Source organism: Triticum urartu, chromosome 2 (assembly GCF_003073215.2).
Source record: "Triticum urartu cultivar G1812 chromosome 2, Tu2.1, whole genome shotgun sequence".
Lineage (NCBI taxonomy): Eukaryota > Viridiplantae > Streptophyta > Magnoliopsida > Poales > Poaceae > Triticum > Triticum urartu.
In genome coordinates, this window is record NC_053023.1 from 28,455,157 (window position 1) to 28,481,567 (window position 26,411).

The 26,411-nt window shown below is 43.0% G+C and overlaps 1 protein-coding gene and 1 pseudogene across 1 annotated transcript; both read right to left on the reverse strand.

The window, feature by feature from the left end:
* Positions 1 to 1,149: 1,149 nt before the first annotated feature.
* Positions 1,150 to 2,553, reverse strand: LOC125535363 (probable aquaporin PIP2-6). The gene is made up of 2 exons (XM_048698417.1): positions 1,708 to 2,553; positions 1,150 to 1,574 (listed from the first exon to the last, which is right to left on the reverse strand). The coding sequence occupies exons 1-2, from the start codon at positions 2,440 to 2,442 to the stop codon at positions 1,455 to 1,457; spliced, it is 855 nt and encodes a 284-aa protein (XP_048554374.1). The 5' UTR covers positions 2,443 to 2,553; the 3' UTR covers positions 1,150 to 1,454.
* Positions 2,554 to 23,645: 21,092 nt separating this feature from the next.
* Positions 23,646 to 25,782, reverse strand: LOC125534851 (annotated as a pseudogene).
* Positions 25,783 to 26,411: the final 629 nt, after the last annotated feature.

Genomic DNA, 26,411 nt, shown 5'->3' on the forward strand with positions numbered 1-26,411 from the left:
TTAGTAAACCCTAGTTGTTTCCAGGGGGGTGTTGGGGGTTCTGTCATCCCCATTTCAAACTTAAAAGGAAATTAAACATGATGCACACTCTAATGCTTGAACTAGCTAGGGTGTGACATCTAGATTTGATTAGTTGTGCTAACTTCAAATTTTGTTGTGTAGAATGGATGCAAGTTTTGGTATTGGGAAGAAAAGTACATCGATATATTGATAGAGCAAAATTTAATACATGTTCGTGCACTTTTAGCTAGCATAGAGGCCGTAAATGAGACAAGTGCACTTGTTGCTAGATTAAAGGCTAGACATGAGACTAGGTGTGAGGAAGCAACATCTACATCTGGCTTGAAGAAGAAAGGATGATGCCAAATCGAGCCTCCTCCACAGATCAACAATGAGTGCATCGAGAAGGCCCTAACCCAACTCAAAGAGGCAGTTATGGAATTTGGCTATCTTCTAAAATATATTCTTGTTGTTCTTATTTTCTTTGACCTTACTTTACTAGTCAAAATATGATGATGTATTATCATGTATCAAAAATGAATGATAAAAGAAACTTAAGGACTTGCAAAGAAAAATACGCGGACAAGAGAGCCAGGATGCGTCCGCGCGCTGGGCGCACAGCCATCGTATCACAGAATACGGCCGAACACGACCCCAAATCTTTACCCAAATAGATAAAATCCGAACAAAACAGACGCCCATTTAAGGTGGCGCGGTGGAGTTGGCCTTAACATTCAGGCTGTGTGTGGATAAGCGTGCGCCGGTGGGTGGAGACAAAGCCTGGTGGAACTCTCTGGACACATCAACCACCTTCATCAGAGCATGCATGCACGCACTGTAGCATGTGTTTGTTGATTAGGACATCATTTCATTTTCTTCTGTTGATTAGGGCACCATTAACAGGCCACGTCTCTTAATCAATCCCAGAAGCAATCATTAGCACACACTCCACTCCAAGCCACCAGAAGGCGCGCATGATTAAAGACGTCGCGCACGCAGACGCAGGATAGATAAACATGATTGCATGACAGACAAAGGCAAGCCATATACCACTGACAAATATAGACAGGCCATAATATACACTGACAAGGATAGCCAGCAGGATAAGCTAGCAGCACTCCAGCAAACACGCATGCATCACACCATAAATAAATAAATTAACGTTCCAAATTGCAGCAATTCTCACTCACAGCGGTTTTACATTACAGGTTCATCATCCATCCAACACCAACACTAATAACAGTAGTAACTAATGTAATTCGACAACAGTAACGGTGACAAGGAGTAATAATTGAAGAGTGAAAACATGGTGGTCTTTCTCTCACTCACATGCATGCACAGAGAGGACACTGGAACGAGAAGGCCGGATGGACACGAGGAGCAGTACTGCCAACACGCTAGCTAGCGCGGTGGGTGACCGTTGCATTAAATTATTGGCCGGCCGGCCGGGCGGTTCAGTTGCTCCGGCTGCTCCGGAAGGAGCCGAGCGCCTTGATGGCCGCCGCCCGGAGGATGTACTGGTGGTACGCCGCCGCCGCCAGCGCTCCCACGAACGGGCCGACCCAGAAGATCCACTGCATGTCATGTCATGCATATACGAGGTTAGCTTCTTGCTTGCAAGAGGAAGAGGTAGAAGAAGAAAACAGATGGAGACGGAAGAGAGAGAGAGAGAGAGAGAGAGAGAGATAGAGGAAGAAGCTTAATTACGTGGTTGTCCCATGCGGCCTTCTTGTTGTAGATGACGGCGGCGCCGAGGCTCCTGGCGGGGTTGATGCCGGTGCCGGTGATGGGGATGGTGGCGAGGTGCACCATGAAGACGGCGAAGCCGATGGGGAGCGGGGCGAGCACGGGGACGTGGGAGTCGCGGGCGCTGCGCTTGGGGTCGGTGGCGGAGAAGACGGTGTAGACGAGCACGAAGGTGCCGACGATCTCCGCCCCGAGGGCCGTGCCGCGGGAGAACCCTGAGGCGACCATGTTGGCGCCGCCGCCGTTGGCCTGGTACGCGTCCCTCATGATGCCCTTGACGATGCCGGCGCCCACGATGCCGCCCGCGCACTGCGCCACGATGTACATCACGGCGCGCAGCAGCGACACCTTGCGCGCCAGCAGCAGCCCGAACGTCACCGCGGGGTTGATGTGGCCCCCCGAGATGCCGGCGGTGCAGTAGACGAGGACGAAGATCATGCCGCCGAAGGCCCAGGCGATGCCGAGCACGCCGACGCCGCCGCACGGGTCGGCCGCGGACTGCACCTTGTAGCCGATGACGGTGGCGACGGTGATGTAGAGGAAGAGCAGCGTGGCGACGAACTCGGCGATGAGCGCCCGGTAGAAGGACCACATCCGGAGCTCCCCCATGTCGAAGAGCGGCGCCGGCGGCGGGTCGGAGTAGTCCTTGTGCGCCGGCGCGGCGTGCTCCGGCTCCTCGCTCACCTCCTTGGCCATGGCTGCTGCGGAGTGCGGACGCTCTCCTCTCTCTCTCTCTCTCTCTTCTCTGATGGATGGATGGATGGGGGTGGTGGAGTGTGATGAGTGAGTGTGAGGACAGGACAGGACAGGGCCGGTTTTATTGAGCGAGCTGCGGTGCGGCGCTGTCTTCAATGGCAAAAGGCCACTGTAATAAAAGTGCAAGAAAAATGTAATGTGGTGCTGGTTGTTGTGCATCGGTGTGGAGACAGCCGTGCTTGCTTCCGGTTCGAGCTGTCCCGTTTCTGTTGCTTAACTTGTCCACTATAGAATGAGTAGATGGATGGATAATGGGAGTCACGGATAAGCTAGTTTTATTGCGAACTGACTTAGTGATTGCAACACAAATTAAGTGTTCGAGAATATGCTTTGGTCAGGGACATGAGATGAGATGACATGAGAAGATGGCGCTGGCTTTGCGGTTGTGGGAGGGTGGATGAATGAATCATTGGGGTTTTAGTTGGGGTCGGGCATATCATTGGGGTTTCCAGCCTTACAATCGAAGTATAGCAGTTGTCATTATCACCAAATGCTTACACTTTAATATCCCGCCTCTCACTCTATCAATCAAGGGTCACAAACAAGTCCCGATGAAATTATAAATATTTATTGTTAACAATATGTTTTACGAGTAACTTACGTAGAACAGAATTATGACGTCGCATGGACATTTTCATGAATGAAATTATTGCACGCCCATCTCGGCCACCTTTCTTCCCAAGGGTGCAGCGTAACGCAAGCAATGATTCTGCTGCCACTCCCACCTCACCTCACTCACCTCCCTATGGCTATCCCGGCTAGGATCACGGATGAGATTCCTTCTTCCGGTAGGTAGGTACCGGTAACATCATCACACACAGGAGCGACACACCGTGGACCAGGCGTACAGCCAGGCCATGTGAGCCAGCCAGCCGGCCAACGACGGGAGTCGGAGTCGGAGCCGCAGCCGGCGGATATGAGGCCAACTCTACCGCGCGACCCTATCCTGTCCGCTCCTATTCGTTTAGAGTAAAAAGAACAAATGAGACGGATCGACGCGCAGGCGTAAACGGACAAATGTTTGGATTCCGTCCACTTTTGACCCATCCCCGGCCTAAACTTGTGCTCGGTTTGGGTGAAACGGACGCGCGCGGACGGCCTCGACGCACGCCCTTGTCCCCTCCGTGGCCCGCCTGTCGGGGACACTAGCAGTCCCCCCGCTCCCAACGCTTCACCCTCTCTCCCCACCCCGCCCCGCCGCCGGCGCCGCCGCTATTCTCCGGCCGCATCCTCACCGCGCAGCCCCCCCGCTGTCCATACCAAACCACGTCTCGACATGGCCGCCACCACGCCCGCGCTTCCACCGTAGTTTTGGTCGTCGATTGGAAGAGGTTTGGCCGTCGCCGTCCTTACCGGTGGCAAAGGGGACACGACTGCCGGCGACGTACCACGGCGGCCGAGGCAGATTCCGACGAGAGCTCCAGAGCGACCTGTAGCCAGCCGGCAACCACCCCGCTGCGTCGAGGTGATCATCGCGGCCTCTTCGCCACCACGACCGCAAGGTGTTCGACCTTTTGTCAACAAAGGTATGGACAGTGGAGACGAGTTTTTCTTCCATCACTTCCTTTATTCATCAGACGATTCGTCGTCGGATGATGACGATCTTGTGGTGGCTGCACTGGTCGTTCACGACAATATTCAACGGCAGCTTCCTCGGTACAGGGGGTCACTCCCTGGCCGTGCTCCCAACCTGAACCGCAACAGGGAGAGAGGCCACGCCCTGCTCTATGCAGATTACTTTGCCAACACCCCGCTCTTCAGGACGGATAAATTCCGTTGCCGTTTTCGTATGGCAAGGCATGTGTTCAATCGTATCCGAGAGGGAGTGGTTGCTCATGACCCATACTTCGAGTGCAAGACGGATGCCCTTGGCAAGCTTGGATTCTCCTCCTACCAGAAATGCACCGCGGCCATCCGCATGCTTGCATATGAAATTCCAGGTGATTTGGTGGATGAGTATGTGCGTATGAGTGAGACAACATGTCTGATGTCAATGTACAAGTTTTGCCAGGCTGTGATCGAGGTCTTTGGCCCAGAGTACTTGAGGCAGCCAACTGCCGCTGATACAGAGAGATTGTTGGCGACCAACGCAGCTAGAGGCTTTCCAGGTATGCTTGGCAGCATAGATTGTATGCACTGGGAGTGGAAGAACTGTCCATTTGCTTGGCAGGGCCAGTACAAGGGGCATGTTAACGGGTGCACTATCATATTAGAAGCGGTGGCATCACAAGATCTTTGGATATGGCATTCTTTCTTCGGCATGGCAGGTTCTCACAATGATATCAACATGCTGCAGCGTTCTCCAGTCTTCGCGAGGCTTGCAGAAGGCCACTCCCCACTTGTCAACTTTGAAATCAACGGCCACCATTACAACAAGGGATACTATCTAGCAGATGGTATATATCCTCAGTGGTCAACTTTTGTGAAGACAATCTCGAAACCCCAAGGTGAGAAGAGAAAGAGATTTGCCCAAATGCAAGAGAGTGTTAGAAAGGATGTGGAACATGCTTTTGGTGTGCTTCAATACCGGTGGGGTATCGTTCGAAACCCTACACTGTCATTGGATGAAGGGAAGCTTTGGGAGGTGATGACTGCTTGTGTGATCATGCACAACATGATCGTCGAGGACGAGCGTGATGAGAGTATCTTCGACCAAGGATTTGATTATCAAGGTGAAAATATTGAGCCCCTGCACCAAGACCCGGTCACATTTGAACAGTTTGCCCAATTCCACCGCAAGATGCGTGATTGGCACACTCATGTGAATCTTCAAAATGACTTGGCTGAGCACGTGTGGGATCACATTGGCAACCAATAGATTTATTTGTCCATTTTATATTCAGTCAAGACAATTTCGATTTGGTTGTAACACTATTTTATTAAAGACAATTTCAATTGGATTGTAAAACTATTTTAATTTGCAGACAAAAATTTGGGTTCGAAACTAGTTTTAATGTAAATTTAGGTATTTCTTGGCCCTGACGGACAGGATGGGGCAAAAGGATGCGGCAGCGTGCTGGACGCACGGCCACCGCATTTCAGGACAGGCCCAGATACAATTCCAAATCCCTATCCAAAAAAACAAAAACAGAATAAAACGGACGTCCGTTTGAGGTCGCACGATGGAGTTGGCCTGATCGCCGCTGGGCTGGACCCGCCCACGCCCGCGCCCGCGCCTGCTGCATGCAGCACGGCGGTACGAACGGCAGCGCATGTGCCCCGCTGCCGTGGACCGTGGTCCGGTGGCGCACGCAAGTAAAAAGCGTGTGTAAAGCACGCCGGAGCTCGGTCAGATCCAAGGCCGCTGCTCCCCGGTGAAAACTTTTGTCCAACTTTGGCGCGCAGGTTCCTGCGTAAACGCTGGGAGGAAGGGGAGGCGTGCACGGCGGAGGTCGGATAAGTACAGGCTGCCAGGGAGAGGGAGGTGCGGCCGGGATCGGGATCCAGATGGGCGGGCCGGGCCGGACCGGCGGCGGCAGACGTGGCGGGTGAGTCGGGCTGGCGCGCTCGTCCTTTCTGCCGCCTTTGCAACCGGCGCGGCGGGCCCAGCGGCGGGAGCAACGGCTACTGCTGGAGGCCGGAGCGTGATCCGTCGTCCGGCGCGCATCCAAGGCCGGCCGTTTTGGATCGTTGCGGAGGGAGATGGCGGAGGATGGGCCCTCCGTCCGTCCCGCCCAGGCTGTTCGAGAAATTTCGCCGCCAGCTGCTGGGCCGCCGAGGCTTTCTTTGGCGGGAGGGAAGCATGAACGGCGGCAGCAGACGGAGCGTACAGATTTCGTCGTCGTCGTGCAACTGCAACTTCCCGTTGGGGTTGCAGGCCCTGCCTGCCTGACAGCCGAGCCGGGCCCGGTGGACAGTGTCCTGTACTACTACTTGTCCCGTGCTGCTTCGAGTTGTATGAAGGCTCCACCACACCTGCCACGCGGCCTGGCTGGCTGGCTACGTGTGCGTACACCGGGCCCGGCGGACAGTGTCCTATATGTGTTTTTTTTCGATTAAAAAGAAATGCAGCAATCCTCAAACGAAATAAAATAAAAAAAATCCAGCGGCCAGAAGGCCCGCGTATACGCGGCGGATGTACATGGGCTGACTGTGGCGCACATTCCCTAAAAAGAAACTGTGGCGCACATGCATCAGGCGCCAATTTTCATTTTACTGCTATATATTTTACTACCCACTATACAATTTAGTTTTGCTCAAGAACACTAGTACAATTTAGTTAATGCATGCACTTGACGCTCACGTCATGTGCATCAACCACACAGAAAAACGACATCTTGTAGCATCGCTCCAATTTCTCCAAATGTTCCACGCGGAAAACCAAACACTCCGTGTGCAAAACATACGTCTAAAAATCAAACGAATTTGTCAGCATACAAGAGGATAAACATAAATTGTTCTTTTTTTTGCGGGTCAACATAAATTGTTGTTGAAAGCGAGATAATCAAACGAATTTGTCAGCAGACAAGAGGATAAACATAAATTGTTCTTGAAAGCGAGATAATCATGGGTGCAATGAGTGTTCATCATGTCCATTATTGGGCCATGGACAGTCTGAGTGCTCTCGAAGGAACTTGTCCACCATGTCCATCTATCTAGCCGGGCGAGAGGAGAGCGAAAACAAATCAGGCCATGATCCGCGGTGTCACCTCGATTGCACGGACAGCGGAACAAGTCCCCATCAGTTCTTTGCGCTGGAAAAACCGCGGGCGGTTCCCTGAAGGCCGCTGGCCTTTCTTTTTCTGGAGGAAACTTCGAGAGCTGAGTGGATGTCGAGGTCATCTGCAATTCTGCATCGCAGACCCAAAACCCAAGGTTAAGATACTCGGCCCACCAAACAAGATGATAGAGGCAGTCGCTCGCTAGCGTTTCCAGCTTTGCGCGTCACGTAAGCAGTCCTGTTTATTTTCTGAGGAATGCCACGTAAGTAATTTAAGTTTGTTATATGCGGAGGTCGGGAGTACTCGTATTCGTTTGATGCTATGTTGAAATTCTTTTTATATCGAAATAATCGAGGGAGATAGATGAGATTGTATGCTGTTTTCCAAGGATCTGTGGTTCCGAGAGAAATCCACGGCAGAAGAGCACCATAGGGCGGGCATAACTGAAATCAACATCACAACGCAAGTCTAAACCTCGTCTGCAAGATGGCCAGCAAGACTAGCTTGTAGTTTCATCTATCAGGGTACTCCACATGAAGTTACAACATGAAGTTAACTCAACCACTGTACATATAAGTGAAACATTACACTTGCATCTCTGCCGGTCACTCACTGCATGTAAAGTTTTAGTCCAGCTAGGCGCTGGACCGGCCGGTAGGTCTTGGACTACCTAAGTCTGGACAGGCTAGCAACGGGACCCAATCGTGAGGTGTCAGATTGGAACATGGGATAAGCCAAACAAACAGCGACGCAGCTCAGCATCTCGACCGGCATCTTGATTTCATTTCGTTCGCTTCATGCTTATCTCGAGTGTTCTTCAATGTCACGTCAACAAACACTAAGCCCACATGAATCATGGGTCCAGAAGTGTACAAGTGCGCGTGCACAGGTTCAGAAATGTAGTATACTATATGAGTTTTGAGATTCCTCAAGCCATATATATAGCTCGCAGAATGACAATAGTATGGCATGGTATACAAGAATTTCAGCCTATGTACTACCATCACAAAGTGAATGCGTCCATCACAAACTGAAAACAAACTAATGCAGAGGCTGGGGATGACCCATCTTTGTGTGTGTGAGAGAGAGAGAGAGTAAGTGCAGTCATGCAGAAATTCGGATGAAGTAACAAATATCACACTAATTGCTCCGGATGCTGAAGCGTCAAAACCTAATTTAAGAACGTAGTTTCTTTGGTTCGCAAAAGGAATGATGCACACAATCATCTTATTAAAGTTGATGCAAGACAATGAGGCCAAAGCCACCAACAAACGAAGAACATAACAAAACAAACTACGACAAAACCATTACAACAACGCCTTTAGAAAGGGATGAATGTTCTGACGCCATCGTCGTCGTGAAGACACCGTCTTCAACAAGATAGTGATGCAAGTTTACCGTTGCTGAGCCCGACCGGCAAAGGCCAGAACAAGTGTTTTCACCCAAACATGAAGTGTGTTCTAAATGTCATCTTTGTAGCGGATCTTCCGACCGTCACGCCTGCCAGTTCTGCAAGCTAGGCCAGAGTGGCGCTAGCGAGTCATATGTCTGTGATAGCTTCACATGATCTAGTGCCCTCTTCCCGTCTAGTTTCTTTGACAAATAAAGTCTTGAATACTCTTCCACTTTTGTTATCTTGTATAGCACCTTCTCATCTGTAACTCCCAAAAGTGGTGAAACTATTCTATCATACTTTGGGACATGAAACGCTGATATCGATAAGCGTTCATTATGGACATTTATTGTGACCCTATGCTCAATGCTCTTGTACTTCCCGTTTGTAATAATCTATAAAAAATGACTTAATTAAATTACAACAGCATGTTCATATAAAGGTGGAAAGAGCTAATGAAGTACACATTTTGATGTCATAATTGCAGAATCGTTACAATTTTGTTGGAGAGCACTTCTCTTGACCTGAGCACGAATAAGAATTGTAGAAATGTTCGTTTTCCTATTTTATACTCCCTCCATTCCCAAATATTTGTCTTTCTAGAGATTTGAACAAGTGACTATATACGGAGCAAAATGAGTAAATCTACACTCTAAAATATATCTACATGCATCTGTATGTGGTAGTCCATTTGAAATCTTTAAAAAGACAAATATTTAGGAACGAAGGGAGTACAACTTAGGCTTGAGATGCTATATGTTCAAACTTGACTTAAAAAAGATCTTACCTCAAGAAGGTCACCCGCATTCACCAACAATGCATAGGGACGTGGATTCACCGGGATCCATACACCATGTCTCCTAATTTGTAGGCCTTGAACAGAATTGACCTCTAGTAGGATGGTTAGGAAAGACCCATCAGAATGTGGTGAGAAGCCTAAAACCTTTTCGGGTGTCAACGTGCATGGAGGGTAGTAGTTCATCCCAACAAATTGGACCACATTTTTGTCCGCCAGCAATTCAGGATCGACATCTAGTGTTTTTGCTATGAAGTTGGCAACCGAATGAGTGAGTTTCATCAATTTAGAAGAGTATTCTTCAATGGAACTCCTGGGATCAAAGAAGAAATAATGTTCTTGTTAACGTTAGATGCAGTTACACATACTATCTACCTTTAAAAAACCAATTGCTGAAATGCTTATTGTAGATATATTACGATGATTTTTTTCTTTTCTCTGTTTTGATGAATTTGAATAATTTTCTCAATATAGGGTTGATCTGCAAACTTCAGTGAATTAAGCCAAAAAAAAAAGACTAGCTCTATTAAATCATAAATAGAAAAGTCAATGAACCATGTGTATGTTGATGACAATATCTACTTTGTTTTTTTTTGAGTTGGGCATCTTTTCTGTACCACGTATAGACATAAATCAGAAAATTTGGTAGTTGTTTATTGGAGTACAACAATGGGTATGGAAACAGCAACCATGTGCCATAGTTCTCTTGAATGGCACGGTTGGCTGATTGAAAAGAATAGTTTCGGAACCACGTGGTAAAACTAATGTTTTAAATAGCGGGTTATGAAAAATAGCAGCGGGCCTTTAAATTTGCTATAGCGGAGCTATAACGGGCTATAGCAGGCTGTAGCGGGATATTTGTAAATGTGACCATTTAGCGGCACTGTTGAAAAGGCTATTTTTTTAAGAAAAGGAGGATGACCCCGGCCTCTGCATCTGGGCGATGCATACGGTCACTTTATTAATTATTCTCACAAGACTTTACAAAGTAATACAATAGTAAGAGGGTGCTTGGATCCAAGGGACTTATTTTAGTCTGACTAAAAATAGTCTCTTTAAGAGGCTAAAGTTTCAAGCACCTCTGACTAAAGAGGGACTAAAACTAGTCTTGAAACTAAAATGTTTTAGTCAGGGTACCCCTACTAAAATGTGGATTAGTCCTCTCTCTCCTCATTTAACTCCTCTCTTTTTTTTGCGGGTGAACTCCTCTCTTTAACACATGCGAGTTCTGCATTGGAGGGTTTGGAGAATAATAAATGCTTATTAACTTGATTTTAGTCTCTTTAGTATTTGGATCCAAGCATGGGTGAGGCTAGCAAGTTTTAGTCTCACTACTTTTAGTCATGAGACTAAAACGTATTCAAGCACCCTTTAAGACTAAAGCCGTCGTCTAAGCAACAAACTGTCTACACCTATCCAGTTGATGAAGGGGCGCAGATAGCCTGGGCCTAATACCAAACAGACATCGTAGCCAAACCTAACATCTAAGACCTGAGGTCCCATCCACTTATAGACATAAATCAGAAAATTTGGTAGTTGTTTATTGGAGTACAACAATGGGTATGGAAACAGCAACCATGTGCATAGTTCTCTTGAATGGCCCGCCGTGTGGTTGGCTGATTGAAAAGAATAGTTTTAGAACCACGTGGTAAAACTAATGTTTTAAATAACTGGCTATGAAAAATAGCGGTGGGCCTTCAAATTCGCTATAGCGGGATATTTGTGAATGCGACCATTTAGCGGCACTGTTGAAAAGGCTATTAGCCGGCTATTTAAAACTATGGGTAAAACAACATACAACATCTGGCGAGTTCAGTGACACTAGCTGAAAGAAACCCCAGTCCCCGCAGGCAAATCTAAGCTTCGGACTTTGTGAGCTTGCCGAGGTCGGGCGATCACGGAAAGAATCGTCGGATTGCATCGGCATCAATGTCCGGCTAAAGTTGTACCGTACTACCGTTCGATCATGTCAGCCGTCAGATCGCCGGCAGCGGACACCGCGGAGTTTAGACCACCTGCTGTCGCTCGGGCTGCCATTCAGCGCCTCCACCTCCATTCAGCCAGTCAGCTCACTACGTGATTGATCAGGCGATTCACAGGCTAGCTACTATGCAGTTAATTAGGGTTGCTGCTTGCTAATCTTTTTCTGATGGGCTCGATCCAACAGAACTGGAATGTTAGATAAATTGCGATTTTAGAAAAAGATGCGACTAATGGCTCGGCCGGCTTGGCCAGAAGGTCCTCTGATCCTTGCATTTGGACGTACCGGTGCTAAACAATGCCCGTCGGCTCCCCAGCTTCTCCCTTTTTCTTTTTCTCCCTTTTTTCTCTGAATTCTTAGCAGATGGGCCCTTTCCCTCTGAATTCTTAGCGGATAGACTACACAATATTGGAATTTCAGCCCAGCAACTTTGTTTAACATTTCTCTTTTTTTATAGAATCAAATGTTATTCAAAATATTCATATCTTTCGAACTCTAACTCTAAATCTAACATGTTATATACAGAAATCACTCAGAAAAATCTGTAGATTATATATATGCTATTATCTTTCATGTAAATCATTGCTAAAATTATGTTTCGGCTGCAACCTTAACTAATACCTTCTTTATATGGGGTATTTTGGAAATGCCTATTATACATGTTTCTTACACCATTTAAATTGAGTAGATATGATAGTTTGATGCTCTCACAGAAGATATTATTCGGACCACATGGGATGTTGATTTCTACCAGGTACCATATGCTAAAGATTACAATATGTACACAATCATCCTCTCTAGTTCGTGCAGTGCACAACAACCAATTCATATACGATGAATTGCACTAAACTGCTGATACAAGCTTTATGTAAACAAGTAGCTTAATATTGAATTCCATATTGTTTGAAATTATGCCCATAAAGCGTTTTGGAAACACTTTGAGTACACAAAAAAAGCATCCCACCTTTACGTTTTTATACAACACCACTTGTCATGTTGTCTGTTGTGTGGCATAGTAGAATTGATTTGTTGATGCTATCGAGTGTGTGCATGAGGGGTCATTCTTTTTACTCCCGTGCAATGCACGAACATGTTTCCTAGTGTAAAGACAAAGCATGTAACTCTTAAACAAACACGAACATCACAGATGGGTGTTCAGCCAATCTTGTCATTTCAAGTTCTTAGCCTTTAATCTATGGCACAAAAGTATCAAGTCTTGTTTAAGTAAGTATCTCCAGGTTACGACACTTGGAACTTCATTTGTAACAATTTTTCCATTTCGAACAGTCCAAATATCCCAACATCCTAGAACATTTATATCCATGAAACCTTCTTGGGGCGTTCTCATCAAAGGCTGGAATTCCTCTTCTTTTGCTCGGCATCAGTGTCATCTAACAATCTTGAGAAAATTTGCAGTCCCAAAAAATATGCATTGGTGTTTCTTCAACTTGATCATTGCGGAAATGTTTAGAATGTTTTATACTACGGGCAGACAATAGAAGTGCGCCGGACAGGTCAAAGCCTATCAAATCTACATGATCCTAGTGTGAACATAATGAGATGGCAGTAGTCTCAGTTAGACAAAATAAGTACCAACAATTGGTTGGGTGGCTAATAGGACGGTTGTATTCTCAGTCTATTATTCTCTTCTTCCCCTTGGCGCCACCCTTCTTGCTTGGATGGCTTGGAACAATGGTTTGCGATAAACCTATTTCTGTCTTTCAAATACCACACAACTATAGCAGTAGAAGAATTTCAGCATATATATACAAAAGTAAATGCATATATTCAAATGAAGTGACAAACATCTTGTTGATTGGTCTTGATGAGAAATAAATATCTATTACAATGACACATCAAATAGTAGTTTAAGAGTTTTATGTAGAACGACAAAGTTCAGTAGGGTATCCTTATATTCCAGATAACTTAGCATAATCCAGGGCTTTCTTTCCTTCTATTTTATTTGCGAAATAAAGTCTTGCATACTCTTCTACTCCCACTGCCTTGTATAACATCTTCTCTTCTATAGTTCCCAAAATTGGTGAAATTATTCCACCATAGGTTGGGACGTGAAATGCTGAAATAGATAGTCGCTCCTTGTGGGCATTTATGGTGACCCGATGCTCAATGCTCTTGTACTTCCCGTTCGACAAAATCTATAATAATATAAAAATTAATTTAAACAAATATCAAGCTTCTCATCTATACCTTGAAAAAATAGTCCATTATTCATATAAAGTAGGAAGTAGTGTGAAAATTACACACAACATTGTACAAGAAAAACTTTCGTAGACACCATTCAACTATTGCTTTCTCAATAATCCAACCCTGATCTCTAGAAAAAGGTGCCTTTGCTTGTAGGGCCTTACTTTTTTCGCTTTATTCGATCAAGATTTCTTGGAAGGAACTGAAAGAACATAATTGGTAAACTGTTGAACATTTCCAATTTTTTTGTTTATCGTAACTTGATCCCGTTGGCAACAGAGAATAGGAACAATAGTAACCAAGTGGCTTGTCCAAGGAGAAATTGCAATTAGTGTTTTCTTCAACCATGAATGAAGTTTCTTAGCAGAGTTGGCTAGATGCAGGGCAAGGGCTACAAAAGGTAGCTCGACGCCTCACTTGTTTGATTAGGTGGGCCTTCTAGTTTTTTGTCCCTTCAAAGTCTCAAGAATATTTAGAAATAGCGCTAACGCTAACCCGAAGTTATGGTTATTTTTTGAACCACCATACAATGTGGTAAAAATAGTGATGTGATCTTCAATAAATTGAGAAGTACTTTCACCATTTGCGGTAGCAGAAAATTGTAACACATGATGACACATCGGACATAAGCCCTTTCATTTGGTGTTATGTCTGTGTGTGCGCATGTGCACCCACGTGCGTGCGTCTTGGAGTTTGTAATTAAGTGGGAAGAGCAAAGTTATGGAATTGAGGATTTATCTTCACCCAAGCACAGGTATGGATCACAAAAAAACATTTTTCCTGTCTTATATGACAATTACTTTTAGAGAAATCCATGCACCAGATCTTCTATTTGTAAGCCTTGAATTGATTATTAGTTGACTAACTTAACATGTCTTATGAAGCATACCTCAAGAAGGTCACCCACATTCACCAGTAGTGCATCAGGACGTGGCTTCACAGGAATCCATGCACCAGATCTTCTAATTTGTAAGCCTTGAACTGAATTAATTTCAAGCAGAATAGTCATAAAAGATCCATCAGAATGCGGTGAGAAACCTAGAACCTTTTCTGGCATTGACGTGCATGGAGGGTAGTAGCTCATCCTAAGAAATTGTGCCACATGTTTGTCTGCCAGTAGTTCAGGAGCAACATCTAGTGTTTTGGCAATGGAGACATTAATGGTTTGAGCGAGTTTCATCAGCTCCATTGAGTAATCTTCAATAGAATTCCTGAGATCATAACCATAAGAGTGTTTGTATGTTAATGCTAGGTATTGGTACATACTGAAATACCAGGACCTTTGTATGACCGGACCTAGCTTGTGTTAGTATCAAATACAAATAACAAGCCCAATTTTTTTTGTTGCTTGTATGATCCCTGGTCTAGCCCTTTGTTGGGCAGTACCTTGAACCATATAAAAACTTAGCTGCTAGATATTTATGATGAAAATATTACCCTGTAAAATGTAAAATCAATTTATTTTGTCAAAAAAACTCAATGTCCATTAGTTCCCTTTGTTTGTTTTCTGGATTTTAGTAATTTTTCAATATATAAGCTTTGTAAAGAACATTTTGTTGAATTCACCAAATTGACCAGGGCTTGGTAAAACTCAGCAATAAAGGTAACAAATTATTAGGGTCTCGGGTGAGGTTGGTGTCATTATATACACATGTGTAAACATAAAAGGATCATAGTAGTTTACTTTGAGTCCCTAGCCTAGTTAGGAGTAGAACAATTTGCGTATGAATAATAAAGGGTGCCTTGAATCAAATAAATAAAATCTTAATCACCACTAAGTTTAGTTTGTATTGGTGTTGAATAATCAAAGGGTAGAATAACATTAAAAACGAATAATACAATAAGGCCAACATAAATGTTTGGTACCCCTCCTCGTTTACCTAAGAGTATATATTATTAGCTAATAAACATTTTTGCGTGAAACAAACACACAGAGTAGTTCATATGCATAAGGAAATCCAGAATTGTCAAAATCATGCTTCAAATGTCACACACCAAAACATGGCACACTATAGCAGTGAAAAAGAATGCCCTTAGTTCAAAACTCCGTCCATTTTAACAAAAGATTATGTGTAACCAAGATAATCCTATAAGTTTTTTTAATCTAATATGGATTCAACTTGAGTTTCGGGCCAAATTAACATTTTTTCTTAATATGATGCTTTGAACAGAAGGAACATTTTCCTGCCATTTCTTATCCATCTACAAATTTCAAGCATGCACACAGTCTGACCTGAAAGTATGGGGCTGACTTGGCCAATAACTCATATCACGGCCTTGGGTTGGTTGGGCGAAGAGGGCAAGCAGGTCAGACCAGTCTAGCTTTTGATCATCAGAGACAACAAACGCTTGGCCATAACCTTGAAGATCCCCTGGGCGCTGAGCATAGGCATTCTTAACTTCTAACGGGAGTTGAAAGAACTTCTGAATATCATGCTTGATACCTGTGATGACCTCATCTGGTATTCCATGATTTACAACCTACAAATTTCAAATGTTGCACAAATGGTCATGCTTAATCAAACATACTTTTGAGCGATGGAATGAACGAATCTAGTAATTATTAGAGTTTTTTATAATCTCTAGGCCAATTCAAAATTTTGTCCTTGAATTCTAGTATGAGATATCCCAGGCCTTAAACTTTTTAAACCTGGCTAATCTAGTCCCTAACAATGATCAAAGCAATATGAGAAATGAAGTTGTGATGATTTCCCCATGTGGAGCCGAGTTGTAAATAAGTGGGAAAAATTTGAAAAATCAATAATAAAAATACTAAGAAAAAATTCAAGGAAAAAAAGTCATATAATTGTAAATATGAATAAATCTATAAGTTTTAGAACTAAAGTAAGTTACAAATATTTTAAAGTGGAAATATTCTAGAAAAGTTACTGAGAATATTAAAAATATTAAGTCAAAAATAATAAAATATAGAAAAATAAAAATAATTAATTTGTAAAAATACCAAATCAATTTGAGAAATCTCATGACTATTTTATGAAGAATATTGAAGTATCTACATTCTTCCGAGTTTCCATTATTGTTACCACACTATTTTTGAGTTTCCTAGGAATTCTATTACTTGGGGAATACATATGAGTTACTGTTTTTAAAACTTATGAATTATTGTTTTTGTAAATATTTCCATGGTTTTCTATTTTTTGACATAACTTTATTTTTTGTGCTAATTTGAAATTAGTGTTCAAGATATATGTTTTTCTTTGTCTTGGAGAATATTTTTTTATTTACTTATACTTTTGGTAAAAGTTTCTGATTCTTTCATGTTCATTCAACTATGTGTATTATTATTAGTCATACGGCTCTATATTGTGGTTAGGAACAGAGTTTTTTTTGTATTTAAGGAACATAAGGTCCATAATCTCAAGTAATAGAGGCTAACAGACCAAGTCAACCAACGGCTGAGCAAAACAAATTTTGTTTGTTTTTCGTAGTATATTATGGACCCATGAAATAAGATTTGCCTCTCCGATTTATTAAGAAGAGAATAACATTTACATGTCTGTGTCACAACACACCCATGAGTACAAAAGTTGTTACTCTCGTGTCATAATTGCATCCAACTTCTTTGCGCCCGCTACCACCCAAAGTGGGCGCCCTTTTGGGACTCCCCTTGAATGAATGATAGCAAACTAAAGGACACAGCGCCCCTTATTTATGAGGCGTCTGCAAGGAAAATGTGGAAAGTTCAGGAGGCCTTGAAGGATGAGGCGTGGGTTGCCAAGATCCAAATTTCATCAAGCTTCTCTCTTGACCACTTTTTAGAAATTTGTTGTGCTTGGGGCCACTTTGTGACTTCATTCTTCTTGAGGAGGTCAAGGATGATAGTACTTGGATGCACACTACAACGGAGTCTACTCGGCGGAATCCGCTTACAATGCTCAATTCCTTGGCACCGTCCGTTCCCCCATGGAGCATGTTGTCTTGGAAGTTTGGGCCCCGCCTAAAATCAAGTTTTTTGCTTGGTTGGCCGCCCAAAATTGGATTTGGACCACGGATAGGCTGGCCAAGCGCGACCGGCCAATTTGTGGCCTTTGCCCTCCATGTAAGCAAACTCAAGAATTGGCGGACCACCTCTTCTTCATGTGTGGCCACTTCACACTCAGGCTTTGGGGCATGATGAAAGGATGGCCATAATTGGAATATATCGATACTTTGAACCGGCACTTGTTGCAATCCACCAAGGAGTGGTGGGTTGGCTTATCTAACGAGACCGGAAGGCAATGGCCTCTCTAACCATGCCCATCTTTTGGGCAATTTGATCCGAAAGAAATGTACGAGTCTTCCGGAACAAAAGTCTTTTGTAGTATTTGTTGTGCTTGTGTTGGTGCTTCAACAACAACATGTTTAACATGCAATTAGACGATATTTTTGCCTAGAAAGTGAAGACATAAAGAACTGGTTGGCCAATATGGCCTAAAGTTGCATACGTGCCGGTTTTTTTGCATGGAAATGATAAGCAATTTACAGTAGTGACAAACCTGAAAGAAGCCCCACTCGGCGCAGGCAAACCTGAGCTTCGCGACCTCTGCCTCGACGGACTCGGGGCTCAAGAGGTTGCTGAGATCGATCACCGGAACCTCGCCGGAGTGCTCGGGGAGAACGGCGTGCGCGTTGATGTCCGGCTGGACATACCGTTCGATCTGGTCGGCCGTCAGCTCGCCGGCGGACGCCACCAGAGCCTGGACGTTCGCGACGGGAAGCGACGTTCCCAGCTTCGACCACCGGATCTCGCCGGCACTGCCACTCGCTGCCTCCACCTCCATCGTAGCTAGCTAATTGTTCACTAAGAGTGTTTCTCGCTAGTAAAGTTGCAGGGATCCAGCCATCGATCAGGCTATTATATACTGCGATGTTTTTTTCATGATGACATCTAAGCTGTGCTGTGATGTTTGTTACTACATGAAACGAGTCAGAAAATGCGAATGATTCCTCGCCTGGCTCGCCCGGAAGGCCGTCCGATCCATGTGTTTGGAGTTACCCATCGATGCTAAAAATATGGCCGGCGGCCAAGGGCCGAATTTAACTCGGATAAGAGCATCTGTTAGCCGCATATAGCTAATCCTCCCTCTCATGTCCGCGGGCAGTGATCGCTCACACCTCAAAGTTGTACCTCATTTATCAAACTGCAAATCCATACGACCACATGCATAGTAAACCATCTCTACGATTCCATACAGACCGTCCGGCAACTAAATCAATACATGCCATTGGACTACCAACAATTGGCATTTGTACATACATAGTAAGCTATGGATAAAAATCATCGACGGCTGCCCTTGCCCTTGCCCACGTCCTTGGCGTCTTTGTCATGGAAATGGAACTCGAAGACGCAAAATGGATCAAGTCGGATATGCTCATCTTCGGAGTTGTCCGACCCGTCACGGTCCTCCTTCTCCTCTTTGGGGTGTAGTCCGGCCATGGCACGGATCACCCAATTTTGCTCTCGGCTGAGGGCTCACGTGTTCCTCCTTAGCCGCTTCTGGAGGATGTGGCCACATACGGTTTCCTCTCGTCCAAGGCATTGCGCAACGCCGCATTCGCCGCATCCACCTTAGCCATGTCGGTAGTGTGGAGGGCTTCGGCCTCCTACGCCCCCCTGCTTTGCACGGCGGGCGCATAGGTCCCTTAACACTCATACGACTCTGCACAGGAGATCGGGCTATAGATGGAAGTTGAGCCTCTAGATTTGGTGACCGAGCACCACTTTATCAACGCAAAAGATTCTCGTCGGATCGAGGGTGACCCCGGTCGAACGCACTCCTCTCAGGAGCGGCGGAGAGCCATGCAGACGGCCATAGCCTCCTCCTTCCGGCGTGGCACGATGCCCCGGTCAACGAAACGGGAGTGGTCGTCGGAGTCGAATCCGCTGTCCGTCGTGCCGGAGAAGGCCGGAAATCGCTGGAAGGGAGCTTAGGGGCGGAGTGGAGTGGCTAGGCTTTGGTCTGGGATCTGGATGTACATGAATATATGTGGGGTCAGGATGGGGCAGCGCGTCCGGATCCGACGTGATAGACGCACATGGGCCCCATATTCACCCAACATTTGGGATGGATATGGGTGCCGGTTAGCCTGAGCATATGGGGTGATATGAAGAGCCTGTCCGAGTCAGAATTTTGTAACCGGTTAGTGATCGGACTGTTCACCCAGGCATATACCAGGAGTTTTGGAAGACCGGATATAGATGCTCTAAGTGCACCGACACACTTGCAAATTTATTGTGGCTAGGCTAAAACAATCCTTTGTAGTTTGTACATGCAGTTGTGAACTTTTTTTGAAATGAAACCGGGAGATGACCTTTATTTTTCAGAGGTTAGAAATCACAAGACGACAAAACCCATGGCTGTTTTTTTAATTAAAATGCATGTCTCTTACAACAGGTAACCACATGTATAAAGTATCTTCTACTCCCTCTATCCCATAATATAAGAACGTTTTTGACACTATTATAGTGCCAAAAACGTTCTTATATTATGGGACGGAGGGAGTAACAAATAGTGGCTGAATATTGTAAAAAAAAACTCATAGACAAGTACAATATGAATTAATCTATAAACGAAATATGATGGACGGTATCCACATGTCAATGATTATGCGAGAACTATATCTCGCTTATAGCGAGCGGTATCTGTCGTCATGCGGAAGCTATTTTCTACATGCTACAGTAATGAGCCGGCCCATTCACTCGCTCGCACAGTGCGCTCACTATGTTTGATGCATTTGGTTCACTAGTACACTTTGTTTTTAGTTTTTTTTCTTTATATTTTTTCTATTTTTTTCATGTTTTCTTCCGGCTTTTTGTATTTCTTAGTTTTATTGTTTATCACCAGTTTTCTTAATTTGTCTATTGGTTTTCACTGGGGTTTTTCCTTTTCTTTGTTTTTCTACTATTTTCTTTGTTTCTTCTTCTTTTTTTCTTCAGGTTTTTTTACTCGTTGTTCTTTAGTTTTCTTTGTTTTCTTTTCTTTTTATTTTCTACACTCATTTTTCTTTGGTTTTTTGTTTTCTTTTTTTCTTTGGTTTTCTTTTGTTACTTTCCTCAGTATTTGTTGTTTTCTTCATTAACTTTGTTTTCCTCTTTTTTTCTAGTTTTCTTTCCTTTATTTATGTTTCTTAGTTGCTTTCCACATTTTTTATTTTGTTTTCAAACACATATCTAAGTTTTTCAAGTGCACCATGTACATGTTTTATGTACACATGAAACATTTTCTTTATACACATTCTACATTTCTCAAATACATGATGTACATTTTTATTACAAAAAATGTTTTGAACAACTTTAAAATATACACGTTCTACATTTCTTGAATACCCACTGAAATTTTTTATTGTAATAAATATATTTTTAAAGAGCACAAACTATTTTTAAATACATGGTTAACATTTTTTCGAACATATCCTTTTGATCTATACTTTGTCCATATATATTTTTACATATTTCGTATACACTAGGATTATTTATAATATACATGCTTAACATTTTCTATATTCTTTATTAACATTTTTTACAGCTTTTATTTTTTATGTATGTTTCTTTATACACTATGAATTTTTGTATTCACCACGGACACTTTTTATATACATGTTTAACATTTTTTTTAAACACGACTAACATTTTCTAAAACACATTTTTTCATGTCTATTTTTTACATACACATTCTACATTTTTTGTATATATCCAGAACATATTTAATATACATGTTTATTAGTGTCCAAATACATGATTAAATTTTTTAGGAACATATCTTTGATGTCTACTCATTTCTAGACACATGGTACATATTATATATTTTATAAATGCATGATTAACATTTTTCAACTTTTGTATATAATAAAGTGAATTTTATTATATATATATATATTCTGAATATTTTGAAATACAAGCAAATGTTAAAAAATGAAACAAAAAAGAATGCAAAAATGTGAATATAAACGGAAGGAAAAAGAAAGCACTAAAGGTCATTTCGCGCTGGGCGGCGCAATCAGGCGGTGCCTTCAGCGAGACGTCCTATTGTCTCGTTGATTATGGGAGTGGCTCGAATGAGTTGAGCCACTTTTTGGGCTTAACTCAAACCGAGCCCAACAACTCGCTATTTATTTTTGGTTGTTTCAAATATTTTCATCCAAAGCGTGCTTCTTGGGTAAAAGATACTTCGAAGGTTCTAGTAAAGATTGGAGAAGGATTATTGCCTATAAATTCCATGGAAGGTGCTTTGTGACAATGCTCAATCAGTGTTCCTCCTAAAATGCCTGGCTCTGCTGAACCACCGGTGTGGAGAGCTGTTGAGGACCGCGTGGACTGATCCTTCCCCGGGATGCGTGATGAAGAGGGATGCCAGACCCTGATGTCCAACACTTATTTCCAGCGTGCCTAAGTGCTTGGCTGTTGTTATTCCTAAGTTGTTGATTCTTTTCATTTGTGTTCTGGGTGTAATGTTTTAGGGAAAGTTTTCCAAAACTATCGAAACTTTCCAATGGTTGGGAAGCATTATCCGATAGTTCCCAGAATACTCAGAAGGACCTATATTGAATTGCTCAAAGTTTTATTTTTTAAATATGATCCACATTAGGATTTAAAAAATCAAAGTTTTCAAAGTTACAGTGAGGCGACTAGGCTTGGGGATTGCCTCTACATCGCTTAAGGCGCAAATTGGTGGATCAGTGCTCATGCGCATGCTCGGTTAGGCCGCCCATTAGCACCCTCGACCAGTCGTTCACTCGCCTGCTAGCTACTTGTTTAGGGGGGAAACTAACACCTCTGTTTTTATGGATTAAAAAAATCATACTTAAAAAATGTTCGTGGATTGAAAAAATATGGATTTGAAAAGAAAATCATGAATTTGAAAAATATATCACAAAATTAAAAGTATTGATGAATTTGAGAAAAATGTTCATGAATTTGAAGAAACTTTGCAAAAGAAGGGAATAAAAAGTAAACCTGCTTCAACATGCAAACATGCACGAGAATTTCCCCTCTACATGCTATTTATGTTTAATAAATATTTCAAAACTATAAAATAATCAAACACTATAAATTATATGTATTTTAAGTTTTAGCTCTCATAGTATTACATCAAATATTCATGTCCGTACAATCAAATATCACTGAAATATATTGCAAAGTACTCCCACAACAAGTGCAGGCCGACAGGCCTGAATTTCTAATCTTTTCATCAAGATGAAAACACACACAAGCAGTAATAAAACATTCAGTACACCTTGTTCACTGAATGATACAATACTTGGCTGTAACATTGAAGGGCAATTCGCTCCATGAATGATTCAACATTCAGGGGAACAGTATATGCCAATGGGGTGCCATACCCACCAAAGTATTAATTTAATTCAAACCAAAACATGATTTTTTTTTATTCTGCACGCAAAATACACCAAGAACTTAAGATAATAGGAACCCCGCAATTATTTCATATTGTTCATGCACCAATATTGGAAAGGATCATCGAGGCAGTTGACAAGTGGCCGTATGCAGGATGCTGCAGCCCAGACTTACGCAATAATGGTGTTCTGCTTGAGAAGACCAGGTTAATCCTGAGAAGAAGAATTTGTTAATACTTTCATATTGACTAATCATAAAAATAAATGTAGGACCATCGAAATTTTTCTCTGCATATTCCATGGGAAGGATTTACATATACTCCCTCCGTCCCAAAATAAGTGTCGCTGATTCAGTACAAAGTTGTACTAAATCAACGGCACTTATTTTGGTACAGAGGAAGTACATTGGAAAATTTCTCTTAAGTTTATCACACATCTGTTGCAGAGAAGTTTCAGTATCGCTAAATTTTTTCTATTGAACGGGAACCATGGACATACTGAGCAAAGGTTCTAGTGAAGTTTCAATTAATGATGTTTGGCGGTATTTCCGTTACCCTGAAGGAAGCAATTTTTTGTGTGGATATTCTCTACCTTAGATCCTAAGCTACTTGATTTATTTATTACTCCCTCTGTTTAAAAATGCAAGACGTTTTTTTGGTTTAGATCGAGACTAAAAAACATCTTACATTTTGTTACAGAGACAGTACAAGATTTGCTGTTATAACAAAATGTGCTGTAAAAAACTGTAGATACTAACTAGTTGGTGAGTGACTTACATTTCCTTGTCACAGGCTGATCTTCTATAGAATCCCACACCGGGATCTCCTTAATCCCAGAATATTCATTAAGCAACACAAGGAACTCTTCAATGATATGGAGAAAACTTAAGACTTTGGAGGGATGTAAGAAACTCAAGGCCAGCTGGAACACCCTTCAATTTTCTCAGGTTCACTAGCTGCAAAATATGGAGGCTTTCCATGGCACCTTTCTTTATCTTTAGCTTACTTAGAGAAGGCAAGTCACTCAGTTTCAGAGACTTCAAATTGGGGAACCATCCCTTGTTGAATGTTAATATTTTCCCGACGAATGCTTCTGTAAGATGCAGCTCTGTCAGGTTATCCAATCCCGAGATGGATGGGAGGGGATCTTCTGGCAGACACGACCAAACAAGATATAGTCCACATAGCTTCTTCCCTCCTTTCTGGAAAAGAGGAGACTGAAATGTCACTTCTGCCAATCTCCCTCTCAGAATGAGTTTCTGAAGGTTGAGGGGTGGGGTTTTCAGCTCATTCAACTGAAGAATTTGATCCTTGTCACTCATGGTAATATGTAATTGATTCAAGAGTTGCATCTTCAAGATGGACCTGCAAAAAAGCGCACAGTGGGTTTCCTTCTGGTTACTTATCCTCAAGCTCCTTAGTTGCTTTAGCTCCCCCAGCTCTTTAATAGAATCTTCTCGTGCTTCAATTGTATTCAGCGTCTGCAAACTTGTCAATTTTGATAGACCCTTCTGGATGCGCATACCATGGCGACATATAAAAGATTGATGTGACCGATCTACAATTCTCTCAACAAGTAAGTGCCTCAAGTTCTTCAGCTTGACAATCCCATGAGGCAATTCTTGTATCACACTGTTGAAAATATCCAATGTCAACAAGTTGGAGAGCTTCTCAATAGACTTCGGGAGGATCTTCACCTTTGAATCGCGCAGATTAAAAAGATCTCCAACAGCACTTGGCACTTCCTCGATGGTCAAGCCACATAGTTCTAGGACTACGATGTACTTAGAGTTAACTGCTACAGAATCAAGTATTCTGGATGATGGCATGGCCTTATGAAATATGATGCAAGATCTAAGACGAGGTAGCTGTAAATGTGGCAAAATATCATTGCTGCATTTAGATACAACCAAGCGACGAGTGTTTGTGTCCAGAATACCATGATTCCCATACTCATATGCAAGACCAAAACTTTCTTTCTGGGATAAATCAATTGCCAACTCACGAACAATGTCATGCATTTTGCAGGATCTTATTCTGCCAAATGAGTTGCATTCCGCAGGCTGCAGCATATTTCTGTGGACAAGCTCGTTCAAATAGCCTTCTGCCACTTCTTCCAATGTACTACTATGACCCCTTTCCTCAATGAACCCCTCTGCAATCCATAGTCTGATGAGTAACTTCCTGTGAAGAATGTAGTCCTCCGGAAACAAGGAACAGTACAGAAAACAACTCTTCAGGTATGTAGGAAGGTATATGAAGCTCAAATACAAAGTATTCCTCACATCATCAAGCCCCGGGTTATGCGCCAGCTCCCAACCTAGCTGGTCATGGATTCGTTTCCATTCTCTTGGATTCTTCTCGCGCACAAACAAGAGACTTCCAACTGACACAATAGCAAGAGGCAAGCCTTTACACACTTGGCCACTATCTGCTCTGAGTGGCCCTTCAGCTCCGTAGGGCATTCATAATCTTCCTCCCTCCGAAAAGCTTTCCTACGGAAGAGTAACCATGCCTTGTCATCTGGCAAGCATTCACTTTTTAGTGCACGTCCTTTGGACGCCAGCCGAGCTATATCGTCATTGCGCGTCGTAATGACTATTCTGCTTCCTTTAGTATTTGGGGCAAGTATTTGGGCAAGTTCTCCTAACAATCAGGTATCTCTTTTGCTCTAGAAACTTGCTGAGTTTACCTTTTATATTGATCAAGTCCATTGTAGTGATCTCGGTGGGAGCAGTTTCCCCATCACGATGAAGTTCCTTAAATAGTTTCCTCAAGAGCTCTATTGGCGAATATGTTTGTGAGACAGATACCCATGCATGGCAGTCATACTTTTCTCTCTTCTCATTATACACATTTGCAGCTAACCAAAAATCTCCTCGCTTTTTCTTCATTGCTTCGATGATCTAGTTTACAATGTGGGATTACATAGGTATAAATAGCAGCTAAACTACCAATATCTAGTTCAAGTATACACATTTGAAGCTAACCAAAAATCTCCGATCTGTTTTTTCCGATCGCAAGTTATGCGAGTCGCCACGGGACGTTCTGCCAAGTTGAAGCTAGCCTCTAGTTCAAGTATACATACGGCAAGACACGCACGTACTGTGGCTAGGCACGAAATCAATCAAGCTAGCTTTGCATGTATATGTGCTGCATCTGGGTGAATCGAGCTAGCGTTCTAAAGCCAACAAGGACGGGATCAGATGTGGAACTGCAAGAACTGGATGGAAAGAGAAACTAAAATCATGATTATGATTTACAGTTAAGAGTCACACACTTGAATTTTGTACTTGTGTTTTTTACAGGAGTGTTATTCTCTCAATTAGGGTAGTGTGTATTTGTTTATTTGGGTTAGATATGAGAGACGAGTAAAATTATATTTGTTTATTTATGTCTCTTAAAAGGCTGCTAGTCCCACATGTAGGTAGAAGTACATTTTGTTTATTTGGTATGTGAACTCATTATCAACTCAAACATTTATAAGTACGAAAGATATCTTACAAAAATATCCACCTTAATA